At 43.2% G+C, this 20,223-nt stretch overlaps 1 protein-coding gene across 1 annotated transcript in view; it reads left to right on the top strand.

Moving 5' to 3' along the window:
* The window catches only part of MYO1A (myosin IA), an 86,457-nt gene that overhangs the window by 10,951 nt on the left and 55,283 nt on the right, over positions 1–20,223 (top strand). Inside the window, exons 2-9 of the mRNA XM_075591480.1 lie at positions 3,143–3,291; positions 4,405–4,520; positions 7,028–7,122; positions 10,938–11,042; positions 11,969–12,015; positions 15,115–15,178; positions 16,974–17,072; positions 18,371–18,474. Of these exons, the coding sequence (XP_075447595.1) occupies positions 3,163–3,291; positions 4,405–4,520; positions 7,028–7,122; positions 10,938–11,042; positions 11,969–12,015; positions 15,115–15,178; positions 16,974–17,072; positions 18,371–18,474 (759 nt within the window). The 5' untranslated portion in view covers positions 3,143–3,162. The remainder of the gene's footprint in view (positions 1–3,142; positions 3,292–4,404; positions 4,521–7,027; positions 7,123–10,937; positions 11,043–11,968; positions 12,016–15,114; positions 15,179–16,973; positions 17,073–18,370; positions 18,475–20,223) is intronic.

Genomic DNA, 20,223 nt, shown 5'->3' with positions numbered 1-20,223 from the left:
GATTATTACTATTATAGGCAAAATGTAGGCTTTTTTCATAAAATAATAGACACTTGTGTGTAGGAAAAATATGTAAAGTAGCAAATGGGGGGGGGGGGGGAGAAGAGAGGGAGAGGTGAGGGGGGGGGGAGAAGAGAGAGAGGTGAGTGGGGGGGAGAAGATAGAGGTGAGGGGTTGGGAGGAGAGAGGTGAGGGTCTGGGAGGAGAGAGAAATGAGAGGGTGAGAGAAGAGAGAGAGATGAGGGGGTGAGAGGAGAGAGAGATGAGGGGGTGAGAGGAGAGAGAGATGAGGGGGTGAGAAGAGAGGTGTGGTGGGGAGGAGAGAGAGGTGGGGGGAGGAGGAGAGAGGTGGGGGAGAAGAGACAAGTGAGGGTGATTGAGAGAGGGGGAGAGAGAGGTGGAGGAGAGGAGAAGAGAGAGGTTGGGGGGAGAGAGGTGAGGGGGGAAAGAGGTGAGGGGGTGGGGGGAGCGAGGTGAGGGAGTGGGGGGAGAGAGGTGAGGGGGTGGGGGAGAGAGCGAAGTGAGGGGGTGGGGGGAGAGAGTGAGGTGAGGGGGTGGGGGGGAGAGAGTGAGGTGAGGGGGTGGGGGGGAGAGGGCGAGGTGAGAGGGTGGGTGGGGAGAGCAAGGTGAGGGGGTGGAAAAGCGAGTTGAGGAGGTGGGGTGGGGGAGAGTGAGGTGAGGGGGTGGGCTGGCAGAGCAAGGTGAGGGAGTGGGTGGGAAGAGCGAGGTGAGAGGGTGGGTAGGGAGAGCGAGATGAGGGGGTCGGAAAGCGAGGTGAGGAGGTGGGGGGGAGAGTGAGGTGAGGGGGTGGGCTGGCAGAGCAAGGTGAGGGGGTGGGAAGAGAGAGATGAGCAGGTGGGAGGAGAGAGAATTCTAACCAATAAGAGAGCAGGGATTTCAACAATTCCAGGAATTTTACAGCTTTAACCTATAATTTGTGATATACATGCAAGAAAAACTGTTTATTTTTTGTTGTGCTTCAAATTGCATAATTCACACGTTTAATGAATACTCTGCCCTTTGTTTAAATTAAGAAGTTTACATTGAAATACAGATATTAGATGTGCAGTTTTGCACGTGTTCTATTCAGAAGGATAGATAAGCACATAAGCCAACATCAGGGCCATCTAAACAACATTAGGGGCCCCCGGGCGAAACAGTGCACAGGGCCCTGCCTACACTGTCGCTCCCAGCCTCCCACGCGCTCACTAGCAGCAGCAGGCACCGGAAATGCTGCACTGCTAGGCTGCGAGCGGTTGTGACGCGAGTGGGAGCCGGGCAGGCGGAGAGCGAGCGGAGCCGGGGTGCCGGGCGGGGGGAGAGCGAGTAGGGTTGCCAGGCTTGTCCTTCACCCAGTTACCCCCATCCATTCATTCTCCCCCCCCCCCGTCATTATCAGTGCAGTAGCTTTTAAATTTAGACTTCAAAATCCAGCTTTAAATTGCATATTGAATCATGCCATTGAATAAGTAACCTGCTCAGCCTTCTTGGGGATGATCTGTAAGTAAGAAGAGTGCTGCAGAGATTGCAATGCTGCTGTGATGAGAGCTGAGTTATGGAGCCTTTCTGAGAATTTACAATGATGGTTATTTTTAATAGATCTTGAAAATGGGAAGACTGTTAGTATAGTAAAAGAAAAGTAAGGGTGAGTGAGCAATTAAACAAAGTTGCCAGTACTGTATGTACTGTATGTCACCACACACACACATACACTGAGACATATACACACACACACACTGAGACATTCATTCACTCAAATACACACTGAGGCACACGCATACACTCACACACAGACATATACACACACACACTCACACACACTGAGGCACACACACATATACAGGCAGGACACAGGACACAGACAGAAAGACAGACACACTGAGACACACACACACACACACGACACAGATAGACAGACACACACTGAAACACACACACACACACACACACACACACACACACACACACACACACACACACTGAGACACACACACACACACACAGGCAGGACACTGAGACACACACACAGACAGGACACTGAGACACACACACAGACAGGACACTGAGACACACACACAGACAGGACACTGAGACACACACACAGGCAGGACACTGAGACACACACACAGACAGGACACTGAGACACACACACAGACAGGACACTGAGACACACACACAGGCAGGACACTGAGACACACACACAGACAGGACACTGAGACACACACACAGACAGGACACTGAGACACACACACAGACAGGACACTGAGACACACACACAGGCAGGACACTGAGACACACACACAGACAGGACACTGAGACACACACACAGACAGGACACTGAGACACACACACAGACAGGACACTGAGACACACACACAGACAGGACACTGAGACACACACACAGACAGGACACTGAGACACACACACAGACAGGACACTGAGACACACACAGAGTTTCTCCTCTCTGCCCCATGCTTTTCCTCCGCTCTTTGGCCCCACCCTCCAGGCTCCTGTCACCTCCTGATTGGCTGAATTACACAGCAGCAACCAATCAGAAGCTGCCCAGCCCCCTAGCAGCAGCAGCAGCCCTGCTCTATCCCATGAGCGGTATTATCTCTCATATTTTACCGGACAGGGGAACCAAATACCGGACACCTGGCGAGCCGGGGTGCCGGGTGGGGGGAGAGCATTGGTGGGCACGCATGGGCCGGGCGCGTGGGGCCCCCCTATGCTGTGGGGCCCCCAGGCAAATGCCCAGCGTTCCCATACGTTAAGACGGCCCTGGCCAGCATGTGTATGTGTGTTAACTCCTGCACTGGCAGCACAAGCTCTGTACCTTCTTTGAGCGCAATTGGAGGCTTTGACAGAACAATGTACGGCTTTACATCAACTATTGGGCCCACGGATTGATGCAATAGGGACTATCGCTACAGTATATACTGTAAGATGCTCTCTTGTATCTATGGTTCCTGTTTGCAGGGAGTATGACATTTTTTCATTGCTGCACAGATCAGCACTGCAGGAATATACATTGTTCATCTTTTGGAGGTGATGGTATTAACAGTCTATAACCTTCATGCTTTTCTTTGTCATCATGTTGCAAGTTTCCATTTATTACATGTGTTTTTTTGCTTCTATTCAGCTCTGCAAGCCAGCTCTGCAATGATGGACCAAACATCATCCTTCCTCGATGGCATGGTCGGAGTGGGGGACATGGTTCTTCTGGAACCCCTCACAGAAGACTCCCTTCTCCAGAACCTAAAAGAAAGATTCAAGCATGATGAAATCTATGTATGTTCAGACACGTCAACCCTCTCTCAATCACTTATTCTAACATTTCTTTCCTTCTTACGGACATTACGTACATGATTTTCACCCATAGATTTTACTTAAATCTTTCTCTTTGGTAAATGATTTACCCTCTGAAATACATCGCTTCCCCCCTTAGACTTTGCAGGCTTTCTTCTCTCTAGTACAAGAGATTTTCATTGGACCCATCTCTTCAATACCTGATTCGCACAAAGAGTTTCATTATAGTTCCATATATTCAAAATTTGGTCAAACTTTTTTTGATTTTCAAACATATTGCAAAAGTTCACGAGTTCTCCATTTGCGACGTCAAACATTTGGCCATTTATGCAAAGAAAACCAAAAAAGCTAAAAAAAATAAATAAAAACAATTAAGAGCATTGGGCCTTCTCTGGAGTTTGTCTTCTATTTCGCTCAGATTCAAAAGTACTTACTGAAATTCGCTTCAAACTGCAGAACCGACTTCAAAGTTCGCATTTGAACCAGTAAATATGCCTAGTGCCCATCCTTATTAAACAGGTTCTGGCATGATGAGAGTGTAGGACATTAATTACCTCAACAGTGGCAAAGGGTCTGCAATGCGTTACTTAAACCATAGGGGCCTATTCATTAACGTGCGTTAGTGCAATGTTTCCAAAAATAAAAATAAATCTATTCTAATTGTATGTCGTAAGAACCAAATTGTGTAAAATCCTACAAACAGTCCTCATGAAGATGAATGCAGAAGTAAAAGGTGCGAGCGGTAACCATTCCTACAATGGTGGTAAAGTAATACAAAGAGAAACAGGGGTCACTGCAATCAATTCAAATATGTATATTAGTATCTCACAACATACAAATAGAATGACAAAGCATCAATGTTTACCAAGGTCGTCTTACTGTATCTCACAAACAAGCAGGAAAGGAGAATGGAGGTCTCTCTCTCTCTCTCTCTCTCTCTCTCTCTCTCTCTCTCTCTCTCTCTCTCTCTCTCTTTTTCCCTCTTTCCCTCTCTCTTTCCCTGTGTTAGCATGAAAACTTAATTAATAGGCCCTATAGAGTTTGCTGTGCTCAAACTACCATGGAATCCAGCAACATCTCTGCTTTCTCTGTCAGACGTACATAGGGAATGTGGTGATATCGGTGAACCCCTACAAGCAACTTTCCATCTACACCCCTGAGAATGTAGAAGAGTACAGGAACAGCAACCTGTACCAGCTGAAGCCACACATGTAAGTTCCAGGGCTACAGTATGTCGTGAGTGTCAGGTCCCAAGGGTCTGCTTTTTGTACTGGAGGGGCTGGTGACGCATTGCATTGGAGGTGTCCAAAATAAAAATAATGATTAAATATTGATGATAATGATAAAAATGTATGGTACATTAACAACTTTGTAAGTCACTATTGCTGTTTTGGACTGGGGAAACACAGTTACCAACATCAGCTCATTGTAATACTGAATAGGACAATGTATCTATGGACCATAAATAGATTAAAGGCTGGTCAGGGCAAGCAGGCATTGTGTGAATGTGCATTTCATGTAGAATGCTGTTTACAATTCAGTACTACATTAATCATTGTTTTTTTTTCTCGTAGTTTAAACAGCGCTGTAAATAGAAATTTGCAGGCACAATGGGTCCCTGTACTAATAGCCTGCAATTTAATTTTGGTGCATGTGGTTGAGGGAGATAAAGTGACTTATCTAAGGCCACAGGGAGACCTGATACTGTGATTCAGATAGTTTGTCCCTCTTCGGGTGCAATGTTCTCACTACTAAGCTGCTCACCTTGTCAGAAAAAGTTGAATACAAAATTGTTGTAGTTAGACCGATAGCATATTTTCATTTATTTAGTTGACATTTTTTTTTATATATGCATTTTATTTATCTATGCAGAAGACACAATACCTTAAGCCAAAAATGTTTTTGTTATTGCTTTATGCCAATTCCATTTTGCATTGTTGAGCTTATTAAGTTGGCTTTGGTTAACCTGCGTTTCCTTGGAGCGCACGTAAGAAAAATAAAATAAAAAGGTGACATGGTGACTGATACAATCTCCTGCAGTTTTACTTACTGCTTCGCTATCACTAGATGATTTCTCATGGCTGTTAAGTTTGTAAAAAAAAAAAAAAATAGCAGACATGGACACCAATGGTTTAGTAAATATAATTAGTTATACTAACCAACCCTCTGGGATCTGTAATTTATGCCAATTATAGCTGCACTCAGTCACGCACCATCACTTTAGGAAAATAATTCAGTAAAGAGAGGGTTGAGAAGACGTCATTCATATCTTTCAGATTCACTTTGACCAAAATGATGGGATAAGCCTTCCTTTCTAGGAACATTTTTCATGCAGCTCCAGCCTGCTTCTTCATGTGAAAGAAATCCCACTTCATTGTCAATGACCCCCTTCTTATAACACGGTTACCTGTTACATCAACAATGTTCTTACAATAAGTGTTCCTCATGAACAGAACCTCGCCTTTAAGTAACTTCTCGTATAAAAGGATTGCTTTACTGCACCAACCTAATGCAATAGGAGTTTCCCTGTTCTAAATAAATACAGAAAACAATCACAAGTCTCTCAAACATGAAACAATCCTGTTATAAATGACATTTTACAGCTCCAAAATATCCCCTTGTATGGATAGAATTACCCTTATAACAAAAAAAAACCCCTTCAAGCATTATGTAAGGCAGGATTAACAGATTGTTATCCAACTCCTGTAAACTCTAAGATAATGCTGTTCATTATTTCATCTTAAATAGGCCCTATGTTGCTTATTGTGTGAGTTAGATGATGGCAGAAGGCCCCCAAACCCTGGGGAAATGGTAATACAGGTCTTACCAGTTCTTCACTTCCACTGTCTCTGCCACAAAGTGGATCCATTAGTGCTCCCATTACTGTGCTGTCTTCCGGAAAGTGCTCATAAATAGAAGAATGCAATCTATAACACTCACTTAATTGCATTGCTTTGTCTTGCAAGTCTAGTCTATCCTCCCCCCTCCTAATATATAGGAAGTCATGGCTGGTCCAGGAATTAACACAGTTTCTGCCAGGGAAATGAGAATAACATTCCTCATACAGTAAATCACCCAGACTAGCCCTCCGTTTACAGTATAAACAGAACAGGTAGAGCAGTGGTTGTCTAACCAATCCTCCAGGGAACTCCAGTCAGAGCAGGCTTTAGGATTAACTGGTAATGCACACTTGCAAGCATTTAATTTACGTACGAATTTACTATAGGTTGGTTATCTCCAGTGATTTAGTGCATAATGTAGAACTGTACATTAGTTGTAGGTTGTGCTACCTTTCAAAGGTTTTCACAGATTAAATTGTAGTATACAGAGCTTTCAAAGCCTCACAGAAGGTCTCTTCTTTATAAAATGAAGACATGTAAGTTAGTGAACGCTTTTTACAGTATAATTGCATCTACTGTATGAAGTAGTCTCATGCTTGTTCCCTAAAAGATATTGCAATAAACAAAAAATCTACACTTGGTGGGGTAATTCTATATACACCAATGCGGTCGTTAGGACCATTTAACGTCAAAATCCCCCTTGAGGGTTAAGCCGTATCAGTGTATATAGAATAATGCCCTGGGTTATCCCATTGGCTGAGGTTCTTTAATGACCACTAAGATGATAAGTAGCATTATTAGAAGCTTCTCCTCTCACACGTATGGTGTGATCTCTTCAAAGGTCCTGACTTTTCACCACTTTTTTTATTGGTTGCCAGCTATGCCGTGGCTGATGATGCATACCAATCTCTGCGTGACCGGGACAGGGACCAGTGCATCTTGATAACGGGGGAGAGCGGAGCTGGCAAAACTGGTAAGACACCCCAAAATCATCAGACAAAACACCACATATCCACATAAGCAGCAGGTCTAGTCTTACTCATACAGGGTGGATCTTCTTCATTGTAAAGCAGTCTCACTAGTTTGTTTAGCATTATTGGCTTGTAGCTGGATTATCAGTCTTTGAAAATGCAAAATCCATTAGAGCTTGCACTCACCAATATTTTGTTTGTTGTATCTCCACTGGTGCTCATGTCTTGTAACCTCACCGCAGGGTATTCAAATTCTGACTTCAAGCCTGAGGAAAGGGCCAGCCAGCGGTAGATTTGAAAATCCACTGCCCCATGCCGCCTCCTTGCTGCCGCTCCTCCTCCTTCTTCTGACGCCATGGACGTCACCAATGTAGCGTCGCATGGCGTTGCCATGGTATCATGACTCATTTGATGCTGTAACGTCGCGTTGCCACCATGTGACGTCACATTGGTGAAGACCGCAGCATCATTTGACACTGCTGTTCAGAAGGAGAAGGAGGGTGGCAGGTAAGGACGCAGCCGCAACAGCTAAGTGACTTACCAAAAGGCCTGATAGGCCCAAGAGCACGGCCAAAGTATATGGGGGCGGACATTTTTGCCGGCCCAAAATTTAAATGCCCTAAGCCCGGGCCTAATGGGAAATCCACCACTGGGGCTAGCGGCGATGAAACGTGATTCTTTATGCAGTCCTATATCTGAAAGGCAGGTTTTTTTTACCATGTATTTTTGTATGTTACAATGCTAACCATATTTCAATTAAGAGACGATTTTTTTTCTGCAAATGGATCTGTCAATAATATATATATTTTTTTTTTAAATACCGGTTTCAATTTTTGAGTGCTGGAATAACAGGCTATTTATAAATCTTTCAAGTCCTAACTACTTCAGTCAAATAATTGTCCCTGATCTCACTTATTTGTTTTTTTTAAATGTATAATTCTGTCCACTGGTACTATTCCCCCCATTGGGAGATTGCTGGCTACCAGGCATGAGTTGGTGCATGGTACCTGTATGAGGGTCCGCGATGGTGTGGGGATAACAGTACAGGCTTTTTAGATGTCTCAGGCTTCATTCTTCTCTTAGTGCGAGCGCCTCCTTCCATCGCAGGCTCCAGCATAGCTGGAGACAGTCCCCAGAGTGGAACACATCATGCATACTTCCCCCCATTAGACTGTAAACTTAGGCAGGGAGTATATAAAACTGGATCTTCTTTATTCATATCCACTGCAGATGTTAATACAGCGAATATATTTCTTCTGCGTCAAATCCTAGCTTCTGGATGGTACCTAGGCCAGCTATCAGACTTGGGGCTTGGTGTTTCTCATCAGCCCCCGGAGGGGCTGAAAGTCACGTCTCAATCCTAAGAGGGAGAGACTCAGACTGACTACAATTTGGGTGGTCTCTGTGACGGTAACTTTATGACAGGCTATAAAAATACACCAAAAATACCTGGGTTGAACTGAACACGGCTGAGATATGATAAAATATAATTTATTCCTTGAAAAAGGTGAACACATGAGATTATACAAATAACAGACAAAATATAGACACTTACTTAAGATGGAATGATGAAACAGTCAGACATCTGGACTGGCAGTTCATACAGCAATCTTGAAAATCACAAAGACACGAAGAACATGGAGCATAGGCTGAGCCTCATTTTTATACCATCTCAAACCCATCTCTTTAAACCTAGGCACCGAGCTGGCTAGCAAAATCTATTTGAAGTAGATTCTTCTTCCCCTGCAGGTGTGAACTAGGACACTTGCAAACTACTCAACTTCTTTGTTCCTGCCCCTAGTTTAAACAATCAGGGAAGTTAACCTTTGATCAGAGGGCGTATGTTAAATCATCTGGCTGCCCTTCCTGACCTATTAGCATAGCAGATGGGGTCTGCATTTTCAGAGCAGATCCAAAATACCATATACAGTTTAATATCTTCACATATTAATAAGTTCCGTTCTGGTGGGCTCAGTGGGTCGAAAATTGCCATTTTTTTATGCCTACAGAGACTCTACATAGTGGCCAAATTTCAACTCTCTGCGACCTCCAGAACCGGAGATACATAAATGCACTTTAAAACATTTTTAAATACAGGATTCGTCCCTTTAAAAATGAATCTCTGCTTTTCACTCTTTCCCCATTGAAATCAACGGGGTCCGCCACCATAGCATTGAATGGCGGGCTCCGCCGTTGCCGTCAATGGGGTTCCCCGCTATAGACTTTCAATGGGGAAACCGCTGCCATTGAAGTCTATGGGAAAAACCACAAATCTTTACATTCACCCACACTCCGTCTGGTCGTTCGGAGAGGGCTGGGAATGGCCATGCATTAAAGCCGGAATCTTGGCTACATGCCACCCAAATCCCATCCCTCTGGTCATTCCAGAACCGGAGATATGGACTTACATTTTTCATCATTTCACACTTAGCCGTTTTTACGCCACGCGGTTTTTCCCCACTGGAATTAATGGCCGGCACCGCCATAGACAATGTATGGCGCACGCCGCCATTGGATTCAATGGGACCTCCGCTCCGCCATTAAAGTCAATGGCGCGACCCTCCTCCGCTCGACCCCTTACGGGGGTCTCTCATTCCTGGACCCAGTGTGGATCGTGTGTGGGGGTTCCTAGGGGCTAGGGGCAACAAGAATTTTATTCCCAGGTGCCCTAGAACCTAAGATTCCCATGCCAATTGTCATTGAACTTGACCGAAGTGATTAAACTCTTTTCAAAGACATTGTATCCGCTTTTGCGGTCTGCGGTTTGTATGGCTGCCAACCTGTTCCTCGAGGCCGGCGTCGACGAATCTCCACTGAAGTCAATGAGCCCATTGACTTACAATGGGAAACCGCCGCTCCTCCTCTTGGACGCCACCTGCTGGTCGTCGCTGGAAAACAGGTCCAAAACCGCTACTTCTGCCATTAGAATGCATGGAGTCTCAATGGCGACCTATGGAAGGCTGCAAAATGGAGCATGAAAAGGCGGGAAAAGGGAACAAAGGGCTATAATCACTAAATTAACATTAACCCCTTCCCTCCAGCATCAACCCTAGTGTATGTGTGAGTGCAAACACCAGGATGAGACAATACATTTGTACAGGGGAATAAACAGTTGGATGGCTGAAGCAAGGCAAAACACATTACTGGACCCCAGTCCAGTTAACCCCTTGCTTCCCAGGTTAGAGTAGGGGGTGGCCAAATGGGGTGTAACCCCTTTAATCCCGGGCCAAATCTCTTCTCTCATGACAGTCTCTTCCATAGAGCAGAAGGGGAGGGCACAAGGTCTGCACCCGGATTGGGCAACACACAGACCCTGTCACACCTCTACTCAAGGAAGCTGCAGAGGGGTAGGGGGGGGAGGGGTAAACCCAAGATTGGCCTGACACTGCCTGCACCTACCAGGACTTACATGCCAGGGAGAGCAGACGTATAGCCAGAACCAGCCATGGCTACATGTAACCAAGACATGATACTATATTGTTGTACTATATACTATTTTTTAGGATGGGAAGGTTTTGGGGTTTGGAATATAAACTTCATGAAGTTTGTGCAAGCAAACTTGTGAACGATTCTGAGTGAAAATCAAGCTAAAGCCCAAGAAAGGCTCATCCTTGGAATCTTTTTTTTCAATCCGGCATTGTACCCCTCCTTCTTTAAGCCACTGGGACCAGTGATGTTATTTAATGGGGGAGAATTGGATCTTTGGTGTCGTCTATAGAATGGATCCTCTTTGGAACTCAGTGATGGAAGAAGACCTGACCTCTTTTGCTTAATGACCAACTATAAATTCACCAGTAATCCCATGCTTCTCCCACAGAGGCTAGTAAACTGGTGATGTCGTACGTGGCAGCTGTATGTGGGAAAGGAAAAGAAGTGAATCAAGTGAAAGAGCAGCTGCTACAGTCCAACCCTGTATTAGAAGGTCAGTAGCTAATTAATATGGCACCTAGCGTTATGGTTCCCAGCTCTACATAGGATTAACATTATGGGTTTAGTGTTACATTAACCACACACTAAAGCCTCTGACATGAACAGCTCCTCTCTCCATGTGACATGTATCCCTATCTCACATTGTTAGCCACTCTCCCTGTAACCTACATGGCTATCTCTCATTCTGCTCCTTTCCCCTCTGACAAAAAAAAACTCTTTTTCAATATGCAGGGAAGCTGACTTCCTCTTGCAAATGAATGGAGCTGAAATCGCTCCAAGCATGAGGAAGACCGCTTCATAGCATATTGATTACAGGCCTAAAAGAGATATGCACAGTTATCCCTTATTGTGTAGCTGTAAACAAGAAGCGCTCTGCATTCTCTCCCACTATGACATGCAGAGACATCTCTCTCTGTTCTTTTATTTCTGCTTCTCTCCTGCTATAACACACACAGCTATTGTTTATCAAGTGAAAGCTGCTAACACAAACAATATTGAAATGAGTCTGCTTAACTCCTAAGGGGATACAATGCACAAAAGGTTACGGTTACTGTCTCCTTTACTAGAATTTAGTATCTCCATACTGTACACAGCGTTAGCTCACACAATAGAAGTCATATGTGATACAGCCAACTTTGCTACCTGCCACAGTCTGGTGGATACACAGACATCAGAGAGATGTGCAGGCTTGAAAGATAACTCAATGCAAACTTTACTGTATATGGTAACAGTCACAGGTATATTAATAGCTATATGTCAGACTGCCTGTCCTATTCTGTGTCCTGGTCTCTTCCAGACTTCTTTAGTTCCCCTTCTCCCATGTTCTATCCATCTTATTTTCCTCTGTAACAATTGCGCACCATCAATATGTTATTCTTGTTTCTGACACACTTGTTGTCCCTTTTTTACTCTCTACAGCTTTTGGAAACGCCAAGACCATTCGAAATGATAACTCCTCCAGATTTGTAAGTGCCTCTTTGAACAAAACTCCTATGATAAAGTTGTAGGTTAGTATTGGGAACTCATCCCCAGACGTATTATGAAAGTGTAGCTCAATATCTGAAGAGATCATCTCATTGTGAGCTGTGAAATTGGCAGGACATCTGTCTCAATCTGGAGTTTAAAAAGCTATATATGTATATCTTTATTTATATAGCGCAATTAATGTACATAGTGCTTCACAGCATTCATACACGTGACATAAGAATATAAATAACAATTAATACAAATAACATATGATGGGAATAAGCGCTTCAGACATAAAAGTAACATTAGGAAAAGGCATCCCTGCCCCGAAGAGCTTACAATCTAAAAGTGGTAAGTAAGAAGAATGTACAGAGACATAGGAAGGTGCTCTGGTAAGTGCCTCCGCAAGGGGCCAAGGTCGATGTATGAAGTGTAAAGTATGAGCCACGGAGCGTCTCATTTGCTTCATTAAGGAGGTGTGTTTTAAGATAGGTCTTAAAGGTGGATAGAGAGGGTGCTAGTCAGATATTGAGGGCAAGGGTATTCCTGAGGTGTGGGGCAGTGAGTGAGAAAGTTTTAAGAGGAGAGGGCTTTCGATAGACACAAAAGGGGTAGAGAGAAGACATTCTTAAGCAGAATGCAAGAATCGGGATGGTGTATAGCGAGACATTAGGGCTGAGATGTAAAAGGGGCAGAAGAGAACTGAGTGTGTGATACAGGATTTGTTAGGAAGCCAGGAGACGGATTTCAGCAGGACAGACACCGAGACAGATTTAGGAAAGAGTAGAGTGATTCTGGCAGCAGCGTTTAGAAAAGATGGTTGCGGCGGCAGATGAGAGGCAGGAAGGCTGGACAGCAGGAGGTTGCAATAGTCGAGACAGAAGAGGATGAGGACCTGCGTCAGAGTTTTAGAAATAGAGTAACAGAGAAAAGGGCGTATCTTTGTAAAAATGACAGGTTTTAGCTACATTTTGAATGTGAGGGAGGAACCAAATGTGTCCTCTAGGCAGCGTGCTTGTGATACTGGGTGTATGATAGTGCTTCCAACAGTAATGTAGAAGGGGTAGTAGGACCAGGTTTGGGAGGAAATATGTGGAACTCCGTCCTGGACATGTTACGTTTAAGTAGGCAGAGAGCCATCCAGGATGATATAGCGGAGAGACATTGTCATGATCGGGGTATGAGGGGTTAATGGGATCTGTGTATATGTTGATCTGCATCCCCCTGCTTCAGCAGAATTGCCCCAGGTTTTAGATTTATTTCCCCAGTTGTCTGTGTTATGTTCCTGTATGTGTAGAAATCATGTTGGGAGGGAAAGGGTTAACCATATTGTGTATATGTGGATCTGCATTTCCACGCTTCAGCAGAATTAATTGCTATGTTATGTATTAACATGGAGGGAGGGGGAGAATTGTATTGTAATCCTGACAATGGATAAAGTGAAAAAATTATATTTTTCATTGTATACATGCTATAACGGTGATATTTGGACACAAGTTAAATCCCACCTATAGCAGGCGGCCCAGGGGTTGTTAACCCCTTTTTACCAATAGAAAGTATGATTTCCAATGTAATAGTTTATGCCATATTTTTATTCAGAAAGGCAGTGTGAGTTACATGAGTCCTCTGATGTGTTAATGAGGCCATATGCTGATCAAAGGGGCTAAGACTCACCCCCCTTGAATGTGCAGACCTGTCTCACAACTAGGTGATAACCATTTCACCTGTCAAAAGTGACACCCTACATGAAAGACCCCTGCCCAATAAGCATTTTTGCTAGACAGGATGGCAACAAAGGCATCATGTCATAGTTTTTTATAAATGGGCTGGCCAAGTAGCTACAGGGGCGGGTTGTATTAATGAGGGGCTGGGTAAACCCAGCTTTTTGCGTTACCTGGCAACCTGTGATTGGGACAAGATAATTGTTCACCAATAACTGAACTGCCATGGTAGGAATGGGGGTCTGCGTCTATATAATTGCTTGCACCCCTTATTCCTGTGTTGGTTGCTTGTTGCTGTCGTTTTGTTGTGCTTGTTGTGACCTATAACAACTAAGGAGTTGCTATTCGGCTGAATATCTCCTTGTCCAACCTCAGTAAGTGTAAATATTTCTGTAATGTTATTTGCTTGATGTATTGTCTGTTCTGCTCATAGGAAATAAACTCATTCAGTTTACTATATCATAGTCTTGTTCAATCTGGCCCGGTTATTGTATATATGTGCTGTTCTCTCGTGACAGACATTCAGAGACTTTGGTCTGTACAGCAGGTGTAAGGTCAGGGGTTGAAAAGTAAATTTCTGTGTCATCAGCATAGAGGTCCAATGAACACATATACCTACTAAATACACACATCCCAGGTATATAAAACCCATAATCAAGAATCAAGCAGCCCTTCCTAAAAAAAACTAAAACCACATTTGTTCAGAAATGCAAAGCACTGTGCATGCATACATTCATCTCAGAACCTCAAACAGGAGACTCTGTCTCCCTGCTTAGACCACTACAAGATTACTCACTATGCTGCCCTTCTTGAGGAGCCTGGCTGTCATTGAAATAAACTGTGGCAGTGTCACCAGGAGCCTTTTACTATGTGCATTATTGTATGTTCCCCTTCTATGGGAGGTCATCTAAGGAGTCTATGTTTCACCATAGAGAAAAGTGGGTTTTGAGGTACAGCTCCATTTTTTGGAGCAGAGTTGTGACATACTGTACGTAAGAACAGAACTTTCCATTTACGCCACTTCAGGTCTAGGGATGTTTAGGGGGGCAAATACAAGGGAAAACGAATGTCACACAGAGATGCCGACTGTAATACATCTCATTATAATCTGTGCACCATGCAGCTCCTCCCCAACTACTCCTCCTGACACTCCCCAAGGTGCAAGCTAATGCAGGAGGGGCAAAATTGGAGCAAAGTACTTTGATACACAGAGGCAGAATGAAAATGCACCCGGTTTTTCACCAACATTGCCTTGATGCACAGACCCCAAAATGATCTGCATGACTCTTATGTTGTTCTACAGTGAAAAGAGCAGACTTGTTAAGACAAACGTCCCTTATGTCTTTGTAACTTAACATCCTTTCCGCTGTCTTTCAGGGGAAATATATGGACATTGAATTTGACTTTAAAGGAGACCCCGTGGGAGGTGTGATTAGTAACTGTAAGTATTTATTTATCACATGTTTTACCACAAAGTAATACATTAAGAGTTACCTGTCATTTTCAAGTATGTCCTGGGCACAGAGTTATGATAATACATGGTTACAAATACATGGTTACATTAGGTGAAGTATGATTTCAATGGGAAATAAAACGACGATTGAAGATAAAATGGATGCTCCTTTTGTGTTATTTTTCTTCATTACATACTGTAATACAGAAACGATGAATGGGTCACAGTTACCTGCTGCTCGTTACCTGCTGCTCCGTGAAGTCTTTGCAGGTTTTTATGTGACCAACATAAAACGGATGGATACATGCGCCAAATGTTCTACGTTTGAATTTCATATCCCCGAACCTGCTCATCCTTAACAAAAACATCTGGGTATAATTTTGTATTTGCCCAATAAAATCTATGACATACTGCATCTTCTAACCACAATTAGGACTATATGCAGTTTTACAACATGGCACTGTGATAAACCTGCATCATTTCTCCCCCAATCTCAACTTCCAACACCTCTCCTGCTGGAAGCAAACTTGGTTCACATTGCTATGCCAAATTTGGAAGCAGGTACACTGATTAATGAATGTATTAGGGGACCGTAATAGAGACCCCCAAGTACTGTAGGAGTTAAAGTTTGCATTATTTTAACTGGATATGGCTGCCAAGTGAACAGCTCTTAAAGACCAATTTTCTGACACTGCGGATATTGACATTTAAAGACCGTGATTTTGCTATAACTCAGAGCATGTTTGTGTTGATATGCTCATATGCCTGTGTTGTTTTCCCTGAATTGTCTCAGTCCTTCTTATTCCACTATAGAGCGCAGTAGGAGACATCAACTAATTTCCTCCAGGTGTGATGAGAGGAATTTGCAGTATATATATATTTTTTAAAGCAATGCATTTCTGGCCGGGCCAAAGGATTAAAATATAGCACAATACTCTAAAAGATAACATGAGGCGAGGAGGATATGTATAGATGTCTTAAGTCCCAGCTGCATCCTGTCTCATAAATTGAAATGCTTGAGAAATGGGTAAAGCTTCCTGGTTATAAGTAACATAAATCAGAGTTTTATTTCAACTGTTTTGCACAGGTTGGCAACTCTTTGTTATTATTGTATATTTTGATTTGCGTTCTTCCTCCAGTTGGTAGAAATGCATCAGTCTTTACAGCAGTACATATATGTAGCAATTAACTTCTACTGTAAGGAGAGATTGGGTGTATCAAAGTCTCTTGACTGGGAAATGCGCGAAAAAGAAAACCAGGTTCAGTAAATAAATAATCTTTTTAATTGGTATCTTCATGTGTTTCTATGTGTTTTTTGCCCCCGTTTAGAAGCTATAAAACGTTAAAAATCCATCTACAAAACTGGGGCAAAATTTATGCACAAGAATTATACCACATTTAGCATGGAAAAAAATTGCTAGTAGAGGTGTTTGTCCCATAAAAAGGCTATTTCAATTAGAGTGATCCATGCCTCTGAACTAGGAGACCCCCATTTCCGAGGTTAGGGTAGCATGCTATTGGAAAACCCACGATTTAGGTAAACTGAAAGTAAAAAATTTTTTGGGGGTAGTTGCCTTAAATATGTATTCAAACAGATCTCCAGCTTTCAGAAGCTCAAAGCTTTACTTCTTATAGTTATTGTGCCCCTTGTATCTCTGTAGAGTCAAACCAAGTCTCACTTCTCTGTAGATTTTTGTTTAGTTGTACAGTAATAAATTAGAGTGACAAGTTTTGGCAGATTTGTTGTCACCCAACACATGTTCTCCTCCCTTTCTTTTTGCAGACCTGCTAGAGAAGTCCCGGGTGATAAAACACGTCAAAGGAGAGAGGAGCTTTCACATTTTCTACCAGCTGCTGGCAGGAGGTGGCACTGAGCTCCTAGGTAGGGATCTGAACTCACCAATATACCAAACAAAGGCTGAGGATATCTTTTGTGGAGCACAGCCCTCCTTATAAATGCAGTGTAGAGTAGATGGTTAAAAATACCACAACATTCATCAACAGGCAATATTTCTACAGTCTTTATAATACATCAATAAATAACTAGGGCAGAGAATCAGTCAGAATTGACCACGATCTTCCTGTGATCTGGGCATGTGTCTCAGAGTAAGACAGCATCTCCTCTCTGCCCATGATTTAATAGAGTACTGTACTGTTAGTGTTCTTACTGGTAGTGTACTTACTGGTAGTGTACTACAGTATATGGGCTGGGAACTGAACTCTACAAATAGGGCCTATTTGTTAAATTTGGAACGCTTGGACAAAACCATAGACAAATGTTCAGTTTGCATCATTATTCTATTTCTACCCAAATAATGAAAACGCCACCAAAATGAAGGACCCTATAATAACTATAATAATTATACATATTAACCTTTACATTGTTATTACTGTACTATCCATGATGATCACACGTGGAAACTGAAGCGCAGATAATTTTAATAACGTGCATTTTTGAATGAACGACTGTAGCTTTCATAATGTTTAAAGTCTGTTAGTAACAGTAGATATTTGTATTTTTTATATAAAGCTTTTAATGTGCTCCACAGTGTGAAGTGTAACATGACACAAATAGGGGGCATGGTCTCAATTCAATGGTAAGTGCTGGAGACATAAAGGGGAAAGTATGATAGGAAGGTCATTTAGTCTAAACAGCGAAGTAAGAGAAGCGAAACATTAGTCTAAACAGCGAAGTAAGAGACAAACTTCCCTTTAGTGATTGTAGTGTAAGGATTTAAGGGCACAGATCTACCACAATTTAAGAGTTGACCGGATTAATCGACTGTATAGCACTTGACCAAATTTCATATTGAAAGAAAATATTCATAAGCATTTTTTAAGGTCTAAGGCCGCGCTTATAATGCACGAGACGGCGAGGTGACGGGTGACGTCACCCGTCGCCACCCGCGAAAGTTGTAATTGAACTTTCGGCGACGTCGCTGGCGACCTGGCCATTGATTGGTTCAGAGGCTGTCACATGTGGCGACAGCCTCTGAAAAATCAAATTTTATCGGCTTCAAGAATTTGCGGCGCTCCCGTCTCTCCGTCGCGTCGCGCTTACTATAAACGCACACGACGGCGGCAATGCTTTTGTTTTCAGGCGCCGGCACTATAAGCGCAACCTAAGAGGGCTTAGAAATGTGGTTGTGTGTTTGTAGAAAAATATCTGTCTTCCTTCAGGAAAACTGAAGCTGAGCCCAGACTGCAGCAAGTACAACTACTTGAACAAGGACCCCAGCAGCCTCAGTGGGATGGGAGATGCTGAAAACTTTAATATAGTTAAGGTATGGTAGTGCCTATGAGTTTTGATGAGTTTTGATTTTAAGTCATTGAAGAATGGAAGAGGGTCCTTTGCAGCTGTGTATTCTCCCTAGATTGCAAGCACTGAAAATGTTTAGGATGGGGTCGTACGAAGATTAAGACACTTTCATAAGTACACGTGAGGCTTCATTTCCATTTCCTCCCATGGCTGGCAAATTCCTCTAACATGCTCTATAGAACCTTATAATATTGAAGGGGTTCTTGTAATTTTGTAAAAAAAATACATGCTGGGATGTTAAACAATTGAACCCATAGATACCCCTTACGTATCAACTCTGTATGAAGTGATGTTCAATCTTTTAATGGAGAATGGGTTGCCACGATGCATATGGGGACAAATTAATGTATCAGTGATCAGTTTGTCAAGATATGACCAGACACAAAAGAAGTTAAAGTGGGTAAAAAGTGACAAAAACATCCACCGTACTGTGTACAGCAAATAAAAATATAACTTGTGAGCACATTCACATGTCTCAGACAGGTTTGCAACCTTGCCTTTCCAATTATCTCTTAGCATACATTGTTTCCACTGCAGCAAGGGATTCTGGGTAGTCACATGGACCACTATAAGGCCTCGGCCAGGGTGGCGCTGAGTGGGCGCACTCACGCTGGCCGCTATGAAACACTTTGAGGCAAGCGCATTACGTGAGCGGTTCGCCCAATGAGAGCAAACCAGCTCTGTGACGTCATGGCCGCGCCCCCCAAATCGCCCCCCCACGTGCGCACATAGCCGGCCACAAATATCCCGAATGAGCAGGGAGCGTGACGTCACCACTCATGAGCGCCAGTGCGCTCGCTCCCTGTCTGGCCGCGGCCTAAGTTTAAGCCTGCCGCATAACACAGCTTTTTCACCCCAACCTGGCATCAAGAAGTTCATAGCCATTAAGTAAATGAAAAATAGAAAGACTCCTCGTAAGTTGCACTCAACCCAATATTCCCAGCAGTTTGTGCTGTAAACTGTAACAATATAAAATGTTACCTTGGTAAAATAAGAATACATTGTAGTTGCTGAGTTACACTGACTGAAGCTTCCATCCTGTTAGTCACACAATCAGGATTTATAACAGGAGCATCAAATAGCAGCATGTCATTGTATAGCACTACTAGTTTTACATAGCACTTTACAGACACAGGTCCCTGCTCTGTGGAGCTTATAATTTATGTTATTGGTGAGATAAAGTGACTTGCCCAAGGTCACAAGGAGCTGACATTGGGAATTGAACCTGGCTCCCCTGCTTCAAACTTGCAGCTCCAGTCAGTGTCTTTAGCTCACTGAGCCACTGCCTCTCCCCAAATGATGACTCGCTTAGGTAAGAATATAGAGCATACATTGTCACATGCTTTCATATACAAATAAGAAGAAATAAAGGGGAACATAGTATTGCTGCTTTAAATAAGGCCACAGTGGTGATAGAGATACTGAAAACGGAAAACTGCATGCAAGTAATAGCAGAACTCTACAGCTGCTACAATAATGTCAGGATTCCCTTAATACCCCCCTCTCTAAGGTTGCAATATAGTGATGAAGAAAGTTTGAAAATTTGGGAATTAGTGTAGTAGTGATGAAAGTATCAGTGGAGAGAGATAATGGTGGGTATATGTGTAAGGAAGACCCTATATTGCTGTGCAACTTATATTTAAAAGTCTGGTAGCAGCAGCTAATTAGTGCTAGATGCAATCCATAATAATAATAATCAGAGAAACACCTGCCC

Source organism: Ascaphus truei, chromosome 3 (assembly GCF_040206685.1).
Source record: "Ascaphus truei isolate aAscTru1 chromosome 3, aAscTru1.hap1, whole genome shotgun sequence".
NCBI lineage: Eukaryota > Metazoa > Chordata > Amphibia > Anura > Ascaphidae > Ascaphus > Ascaphus truei.
Note: the sequence above shows the minus strand (reverse complement) of the source record. Positions and strands in the feature narration are given on the sequence as shown.